The 9,813-nt window shown below is 38.5% G+C and overlaps 1 protein-coding gene and 1 pseudogene across 1 annotated transcript in view; one reads left to right on the top strand and one right to left on the bottom strand.

Annotated features, from left to right (window-relative positions):
* Window positions 1-9,813, top strand: part of LOC106872754 (thioredoxin domain-containing protein 16) — an 80,280-nt gene that overhangs the window by 2,785 nt on the left and 67,682 nt on the right. Inside the window, exons 2-3 of the mRNA XM_089337521.1 lie at window positions 6,513-6,604; window positions 8,614-8,684. Coding sequence (XP_089193647.1) covers window positions 6,513-6,604; window positions 8,614-8,684 — 163 coding nt within the window. The remainder of the gene's footprint in view (window positions 1-6,512; window positions 6,605-8,613; window positions 8,685-9,813) is intronic.
* On the bottom strand, window positions 2,957-4,633 carry LOC149137946 (uncharacterized; annotated as a pseudogene).

Genomic DNA, 9,813 nt, shown 5'->3' with positions numbered 1-9,813 from the left:
TTGCTTATGAAGACCTTAGTCTTCATAAGCATATATGTATGTATACATATGTATTTATATATATATGTATATATATATATATATATATATATATATATATATATATACATACATACACACACACACACATTTACATATATATATACACACACATACATACCCATCTGTAGATACTGAGAAAGTAAAAGAAGTGTTGGTTGACTGTTAACAGGGTTGTGTAGTGACCTCCCATACACGTTGTCACAATTGTGCGTGTGTGTGTGTGTGTGTTGTGTGTGTTGTGTGTGTTTTGTGTGTGTGTGTTTCTGGTCATATTGAATATGTGAGAAAACAAAACACACAGAAGACAAATATTTTCCCAGGGCCACCTTCTTTCGTCAAACATGTCTGTTGTGTTGCTGTGTCTTTTTCTCTTTCGTGTCTCTTTGTAAACAACATCAAAGTTTCATTGAAAACAGGAGCATCAAAGCTGAAATTTAGGCATCACAAACCTCAGCCAGAAATAAAGAACCACCTTCAGACATTTCTAGAATCATTTCTGTATGTTATACTTAGACTTGCTTCATTCTGTGGTTTCGGTCTGCTTTTAGTGTGACCAACAGACAGACCATGTTTCCAAACGCATAAACATATGTGTACCATTGTATACATGTCCATATGTAGTTGCATACCTATACATACCTTCACACATACATACTCTTACTCGTACACACACACATTACATATGCTCATTATGAATATACACCAATACACATGTTCTCATACCAAAGACACACAATCAGTCACCTCAATGTCTGCAAAGACATCTCGACTAATTTATGCCAACACTCCTATGCAGCACCTCATTATGAACTGCTTTTAGTATTTATTTTGCCATTTTCTCATAGGGTATATTGATGATTATATTAATAATAATAATAATAATAATAATAATAATAATAATAATGATAATAATGATAATAGTAATGATAATTACTAGCACTTGTGCCGGTGGCACATTAGAAAATCATTTGAGTGAGGTTGTTGCCAGTGCCGCTGGACTGGCTCCTGTGCAGGTGGCACATAAAAAACACCATTTTGAGTGTGACTGTTGCCAGTACCGCCTGACTGGCCTTCGTGCCGGTGACACGTAAAAGCACCCACTATACTCTCAGAGTGGTTGGCGTTAGGAAGGGCATCCAGCTGTAGAAACTCTGCCAAATCAGATTGGATTCTTGTGTAGCCATCTGGCTTGCCAGTCCTCAGTCAAATCGTCCAACCCATGCCAGCATGGAAAGCAGACGTTAAACGATAATAATAATAATAATAATAATGGTGCCATGTAAAAGTGCCCATGCTGGTACCATGTGAAAGCACTTGTGCAGGTGCCGCATAAAAGCATCCATGTTGGTGCCACATTAAAAACACCCAATACAGTTTGTAAAGTGGCTGGCATGTTAGGAAGGGCATCCAGCTGTAGAAACCATGCCAAAACTGGACAAATGGAGTCCAGGCAGCTCTCCAGCCTTGCCAACTTCTGTCAAACTGTCCAACCCATGCCAGCATGGAGAACAGACATTAAAAGATGTTGATGATGTAAATGATGATGATGATGATGATGATGAATGATGACACGAGTTTGGAAGCTGCTCATGATGTCCAATGCTCTGCATCCTAAAAGTAATACCAATTGACTCTACTTCCAAAGGAAAGGAGGTGACTGAGGATTACTAAATGCAGACAACACCATTAATATTGTGTCATTGGGATTGAACATTTACGTTGTGCAGAGGGAAGAAAAGGCTACCATTGGCAGCTGGAGATGTCCCAAAAGTGACTGAAACAATTGGAGAATTCAAAGAAAGATGTAAGAACAACAGAATGAACAAATGGAAAGAAATGGAACTGAAGAAAATAAGAAATACAAGATGTTGTGGGACTTCAACATTTAGACTGACACCATAACTGGTGCAGATGGTTTATTCCAGGTTTCAACCATTCTGATTGTAACAAAATATTTCTGAAAGTGATGGGTGCAGTGCTGTTTATTGATTTTATAAGCATGTCTTTGAGTGGAAGCAGAATTGAATGAAGAAAGATGGTCGTAGCCAAGGTGGTGGATAATCGTGTGGGATTCCAGGCAGTGGGCTTCTAGACATTGAAGTTTAAATGTACCTCAGAGAAGCAATATATTCAAAACAGAGAAGAAAAACAGAAACATTTCTCTTGACTGAGAGACAGACATAATCACACTTTAGCCTTCAACGCCTGGTATAAAGCCATTTTGTTCTCACACCCACTCTCACTCTCACCCAAAGGCTTTTCTCTTCTTTCTTTCTTTCTTTACTTTGTCTTGCAAGTTACTTGGTGAAGCAGGTGAGGTAGAGAGAGGGACGGTGATGTGAGAAGGTGAGAAGCCAAGGACAATCAGAAAGTTGGACAGGAAATATGATGAACAAGCTTTTCAAACGACTACAAGAAACTAAGACAGTTAAGTTGGTTGTTTAAAGTCTAGTGATGAGGAGAGAGGGTGGGTGGGTAGGAAAGCAGGTGAGTAGAATACATCAAACATTGCACAGAGATACAATTATGACAGATGAAAGGGTGGGGGTGGGGAGTAAGGTGAGGATAAAATTGCAGAAGTTTGTTGTCGGAAGGGACAACATGTGCAGAAGGCAGTCAAATCCATATGCATGAAAATACACATACACAAATCTCTCTCTCTCTCTCTCTCTCTGTCTGTCTGTCTCTCTCTCTCTCTGTCTGTCTGTCTCTCTCTCTCTCTCTGTCTGTCTCTCTCTTCTCTCTCTCTCTCTCTCTCTCTCTCTCTCTCTCTCTCTCTCTCTCTCTATATATATATATATATATATATATATATATATACATACATACATACATACATAAATATATATAAATCAAAATTGCTGACGTGGCCGATGACAGTACCACCTGATTGGCACTTGTGGAATGTTAAAAGCGCATCCAAGCGTGATCGTTGCCAGGGCCACAGATTGGCCCCTGTGCTGGTGGCATGTGAAAAGTACCATTCAAGTGTGATCATTGCTAGAGTTCATTATTTACATTATTTACAATTGACGGATATTTGTCCTCATCTTGTTTGTTGTTAACACGTTTCTGCTGATATATCCTCCAGCCTTCATCAGGTGTTTTGGGGAAATTTCGAACTTGGGTTCTTCTTATTATTGTTATTGTTGTTGTTCTCCAGGTCACTCCTTGGAGTCAAACTCGGAATCTTGGGGTTAGTAGCCCATGCTCTTAACCACTACACCATATGCCCGTGGGCAATTATAGAGTGAATTTTAGGGCTTATAAATCTAATATTTCCCAATCCTTCCTTAAGATCGGTTCCCACATGCTCTTCATATCTGCACTCTGTCTGCTTAGGAGGTTGTTGTGTCCTAGCATATGTGCTGCTTCTTTTAGTTTTCGTATTTTCCAGTGTTGTTCCCTGTCTATTATTTTAAATTCATCCCACAGGGGGAGGTGGTCTCCATTTTGCCATACATGATCAGCTATACCCGATTTATCAATATCTCCTCGTGCCACAGCGTTGTGATGTTCCTCTACCCTTATTTTGAGGGGGCGGCATGTTTCTCCTTTGTATAACCTACCACAACTGCATGGGATGAAGTACACGCAGTTCTTAGTCATATTCTCTTCTATTGGTGGTTTTACTCAAAGGAGATATTTGTGAAGTGTTGTATTACTCTTGAATACTGTCCTGATGTCATATGGACCACATATCTTTTGTATCTTTTCGGAGAGGTCTTTCACATAGGGTGGACACACTGTGGACAGTTTTTTGGCTTCATTCTTTCTCTTTTTCATAATTGGAGTGGATAGTATACTTTTGGGGTAGTTGTTGTTGTGGTGTGCATCACAATCACTACTTATATTCTTTGCACGATGTTTTAGGCACTGAGCAATCCCTCTCTTTACACTGTATGGATGATAGGAATTGAAGTTGAAGTATCGTTCAGTAAAGGTCGACTTGCGGTATACGGATGTCCTGGATCCATACTTGGTGGGTGTTATTAATATGTCCAAGAATGCCAGCTGATTGTCTTTTTCCTTTTCCATTGTGAACTGTATGGATGGCTTTATTGAGTTCACATGATCTAACAGCACTTGGACATCTTCCTGGTGAGGCCAGGGTGTAAAGGTGTCATCAACATATCGTAGCCATGAGGACAAATATCCATTGAATGTAAATAATGTAAATAATGCACATAATTCCTCATCTCTTAAATATCGAACTGTATTGCTAGCATTGCTCTACCGGCACATGCGCCGGTGGTACGTGAAAAACAACATTTGAGCGTGGTCGTTTCTAGCACTGCCGGACTGGCTCATGTGCATGTAGCATGTAAAAAACACCTTTTGAGTGTGGTCATTGCCAGAACCGCCTGACTGACCCTCGTGCTGGTGGAATGTGGAAAGCACCCACTACACTCTCGGAGTGGTTGGTATTAGGAAGGGCATCCAGCTGTAGAAACTCTGCCAGATCAGATTGGAGCCTGGTGAGGCCTCCTTTCATGCCAGTCCCCAATCAAACTGCCCGAACCATGACAGCATGAAAAACGGATGTTAAACGATGATGATGATATATATATGTATTGTGGGGTTGTGTCTGTATTTGTCCTCCCGCCACCACCACTTGATAACTTGTGTTGGTTTGTTTACGTTCACGTAACTTAGTGGTTCAGTAAAAAAGGTCAATAAAAAAAGAAGGAACTTGGTGTCTTAATTTGTTTGATTAAAAGTCTTCAAGGTGGTGCTCCAGTGTGGTCGCAGTTTGGTGACTGAAAAAGATAACAGAACCCTTAAATTCCTTAGTAAAACTTTAAGCTAAGGGAGGTAAGTCTAGTTCATCTATCTCAGTAATACTATGGCTCTGGAACCTCTCATGGTTGCTTTACCTGCTAGAAATAGCAACCTAAATGATTGTAAATCAGATCCCAATGCTAGATGTTCAAGAACCAAATGAAGGCCAGATTTTCAATCCTGAGATCATCCTGATTCCAAAAAGGGATACTATGTCTATGTAGAGCAAATATAGGTTGAGATATAGGGGTCACAGACAAACAGACAGAATTTCACTTTTATTAGTTTAGATGAAGGACGACCATTTATTTTATATGAAGGATGATCGCAATTAAAGTGTATTGCACAACAAGCATTGATTGGTTGAGTAGAGACATGGTTTAAATCAGAATAGAAGGATTAATGGAGAATCTTGCCTCTCACAATATAGAAACATTTCCCATGGCTTCAGCAGATAAAGTGGAAAAGGCATTGTCCTGGATAACAGGGAGGATGATGCACTGGAACAGCCAAGTTTGACTCATGAGACTCTCACTTCTGTCCAGCCAAGTTTGACTCATGGGACTCTCACTTCTGTCCAGCCAAGTTTGACTCATGGGACTCTCACTTCTGTCCAGCCAAGTTTGACTCATGAGACTTTCACTTCTGTCCAGCCAAGTTTGACTCATGGGACTCTTACTTCTGTCCAGCCAAGTTTGACTCATGAGACTCTCACTTCTGTCCAGCCAAGTTTGACTCATGAGACTCTCACTTCTGTCCAGCCAAGTTTGACTCATGAGACTCTCACTTCTGTCCAGCCAAGTTTGACTCATGGGACTCTTACTTCTGTCCAGCCAAGTTTGACTCATGAGACTCTCACTTCTGTCCAGCCAAGTTTGACTCATGAGACTCTCACTTCTGTCCAGCCAAGTTTGACTCATGAGACTCTCACTTCTGTCCAGCCAAGTTTGACTCATGGGACTCTCATTTCTGTCCAGCCATCTCTTCCCTGATTATAGTGAAGAGGAGTATGGTTCGAGGCCCAAGAACATCGGCAGTCTCAATTACTACAAGATTGACCATAAACCTAGTTTGACCATAAACCTAGTTTGACCATAAACCTAGTTTGACCATAAACCTAGCCAGATTGCAAAGTAGCTTCATACCAAAGTTAAGAACCAGGAGCATATTCCTCCTTTTAGTCATTTTGATGATTGCTAGAATTGCTTTTGAACTTCTAGTATGAAACTAATCAATAATTTGGCTATTATGAAACTACAAGATTATATTTTACTACTACTACTACTACTACTACTACTACTACTACTACTACTACTGATGATAATAATAATAAAATAAAAATAAAAATAATAATAATAATTTCTTTTATTGGCCAAAAGGGCCTATGAGGTAGGGTTTACATTGATCAAAGTTAGACATTACAACAATTAGGATAGAATGAAAGGATATGAAAATAAAATTTAGAAAAATAATTAAATAGAATCCCCAACAGCAGGGTTGTGCACCTACAGTGATGCATGTGTGTGTGTGTGTGTGTGTGTGCGTGTGTGTATGTGTGTGTGTGTGTGTGTGATTATAATTATACAAACTATGTAAAGAGACTTAAACAGTATTGTGGCACAAGTGTTTTTTTTTTTTTACCTCATCATTAAATGGTTTGCTCTCAATTTTCAATGTTTTTCTTGTAGTTATTCCTACATATGAACGCAAGGAAGATTTTTTTGAAATGTTTGAAAATTCTGCTGACGTCCTTCAGAACTATGATTTCAAAGTTGGCATTGTAAGTGGACTTTCTCTTGCCTTCATTAACAAACTAATTGTCATCCTACAAACGAGGAATATATTTGCCAGTTTCATTATTTTATTTTTCTTCATTGTTTGGTAAATCAGAATTTAAATGCAACAAAACATTCTGATATCTATCACTCTCCTTCTCTCTCTTCCCATCATTAATCTTTGTTGCTGTTCTTCCCTCTCTCTTCTTCATCTCTTCCACCCCCTCTCTCTCTTCCCCCTTCTCTCCCTTCAAATCTGTCTCTCTTCAATTAACCCTTTTGTTACCAAACCAGCTAAAACCGCCTCTGGCTCTGTAGTACAAATGTCTTGTTTTCATAAGTTTTGAATTAAAATCTTCCACCATACCTTAGTCACAATTTATGTTCCTAACACCAGCTTAATGATAACGAAGTTATTTTACTAAATTCTTTGTTATATTTAAAATAATTGAAAGAAACACAGAGCATCTCAAAATAAATACAATAACAAAAGGGTTAATGCTTTCCATCATGAAATCCCCTCAGAAAATTCTGAATCAAAGGCACAATTGTTGTATGTATCCAGGAAGTTAAAATGTTTAATATTCATACTTAAATCTCCCACACTCAAATTGCTTCTATTCAACCTCCTTACTGACAATTCCCATGTAGCTGTCTGTCTGTCTGTCTGTCTGTCTGTCTGTCTGTCTGTCTGTCTGTCTGTGTGTCTCTCTCTCTCTCTCATTCTTTTCTCTATCATCTTTAGTGAAGGTCTTATCTTTTACTCTTTATTCTGTTAATCTACCATCCTGGTTCTTTCCCATAACTCCCTCTCTCTCTCTCACTCACTCTCTCTCTCTCTCACTACCCCTCTCTCTCTCTCACACACACACACAATCTGAAGAGAAATAGAAAGAGAAAATCAATCTGGTTTTTAATCTTCCATTTAATCTAGATGTTTTCATTTATGTAGCTTGGAGCTCCCTGATGCTGATTAAAAAGCATTTCCTGAGAACCCATAGATGTCATTAACTCTTTAACTCCCTTAATGTTAAAGTTAGCTACTCATGTTTAGATAATATTGTTCCTAATATGGCATACTACAACAGACACACACACTCACAGCCTTCACACAACATTCCGACCTGTAAAATCCTACAAATTGCTCATTGGAAGGATTCTGCCTCTCAAAGACTGGCTTATAGAGCTACCCACTTACCATCTGATGGCATCATAAGTCACTACACAGACAAAACAACCAATGACTTCAAGGAAAGATACACTCACTCCTTCAGCTGCTGGGACAGAGAAATCTGCATCTCTCTGTCTTTCTTCATTTGGGGATTCTAGGATCAAGGAAATGGCATACTTAGCAACACATAAAGCATCACTAATAGGGACCCATCTGAACCCATAATTGACAACACTGCTTCTGTGAGAAACTGCATACAGTCCACCAACCAGCAGTATCCAACAACAGAAAAAAAGTATCTATCTTATTGTTACCATCAGAGGTACTTATGAACTTCAAGTACCTCTGATGATACCTCAGGTACTTATGAACTTCAAGCCTATGTCTATAGATACCCCAAAATGTGTTATATAAGGCCTAGCTGAGCCCCACACAGTAGCAGATATACATTCCCTGCTGTCCATAGAGATTACAGTCTGTCCATCTTGGAACTCATTTGTTGATTGACATCTTCAACTAATAACTGTGGTCTCTAAAATCAATCTGCAACATGAAGGCGAATTGACTGATTGATGCTAACATCTTGTCGGAGTGGCCATGTGTGCTGTTCAATAGGAAAAGCTGATGTCATTGAATGTATTTTACCAGAACATTGATTAAGCGGTACCAAAACCTTGTGGATTTAACAATAAAATAGCTGATGTTCCACACATTTCTACGATTCTTATTATTTATCATGTTCAAAATTAAAATATTTCTCCTGTTATTACTATTTAAAACTTTTGATGTTTCACTTTCTTCTAATTTCAATTAACTGAAATTATTTCTTATTCAACTTCCAAGATTGATTGTTCCACCGTCAAAGACAATGAGTGCAATGAACCAAAAGTGAACTCAAAGGTATTTTTATACAAGTTAGTATTCCTTGTTAATATGTAATCCAACTATTTGACTGGATTTTGGGTCTATGACAATCTTGTGTCTATATATATACCATAAGAAATAATTTTTGTCTCTTTTTATGGAAACAAAAAGTGTTTATAGGACAGCAAAAAAGAAGTGCTCAAATGTATTTGAGACAGAGATAAAGAAACATTGATCATAGACCAAGCATCAAATTCAAGTCAACGACTTTATATATAACACTCATATCTCCAAACATTTGTTTTTGGTTTTGTTTGAATTTCTTGTTCATCCTGATGAGGGGGTTATTGCAGAGATGCACTTTAACCTGTAATCAAACCACAGCAATTGAACTCCCGAAATGGTCACAGGTATGTTTGATTTAGTGGGACTCTTTTTGCTCCTGGACTCTAATTATCATGGTTTTATGAATTGAACTTCTTGGACGTACTCTTTTCAGTGAGGGGAGTAAAAAAATTTTTTAGTTGATTCATATTTTATTTTATTTTAGTTTATTTAGATTTTTAGTCACATGACATGCTTTAGAATTTTTAGGCGATTGTATTTACCGTTTTGATAGGCTGTTCTATATATTTGTATTTTTATTCACATATATATTTTTACCTTCTGTGTTTTTATGTATGTGTATATTTTTATATGTTTAAGAACCATGGTGATATTTATATATGATCAAATGTCGGGAGGTATAGGGCTATATATAAAGTCGTTGACTCACATTTGATGTTTTTTTCTATGCTCACTATTTCTTTATATATATATATATATATATATATATATCATCATCATCATCATCATCATCATCATCATCATCATCATCATCGTTTAACGTCCGCTTTCCATGCTAGCATGGGTTGGACGATTTGACTGAGGACTGGTGAAACTGGATAGCAACAGCAGGCTCCAGTCTAATTTGGCAGAGTTTCTACAGCTGGATGCCCTTCCTAACGCCAACCACTCAGAGAGTGTAGTGGGTGCTTTTACATGTCACCCGCATGAGGGCCAGTCCAGGGGCACTGGCAACGATCTCGCTCGAAATGGTGCATCCCATGTGCCACCCGCACAAGAGCCAGTCCAGGGGCACTGGCAACTATCTCACTTGGCACATTTCCAAAGGTCTCG

This window comes from Octopus bimaculoides, chromosome 1 (genome assembly GCF_046866305.1).
Source record: "Octopus bimaculoides isolate indiv1 chromosome 1, ASM4686630v1, whole genome shotgun sequence".
NCBI classification, from domain to species: Eukaryota; Metazoa; Mollusca; class Cephalopoda; order Octopoda; family Octopodidae; genus Octopus; species Octopus bimaculoides.
The sequence above is the reverse complement of the archived record's forward strand: the minus strand, read 5'-3'. Positions and strand labels throughout refer to the sequence as shown.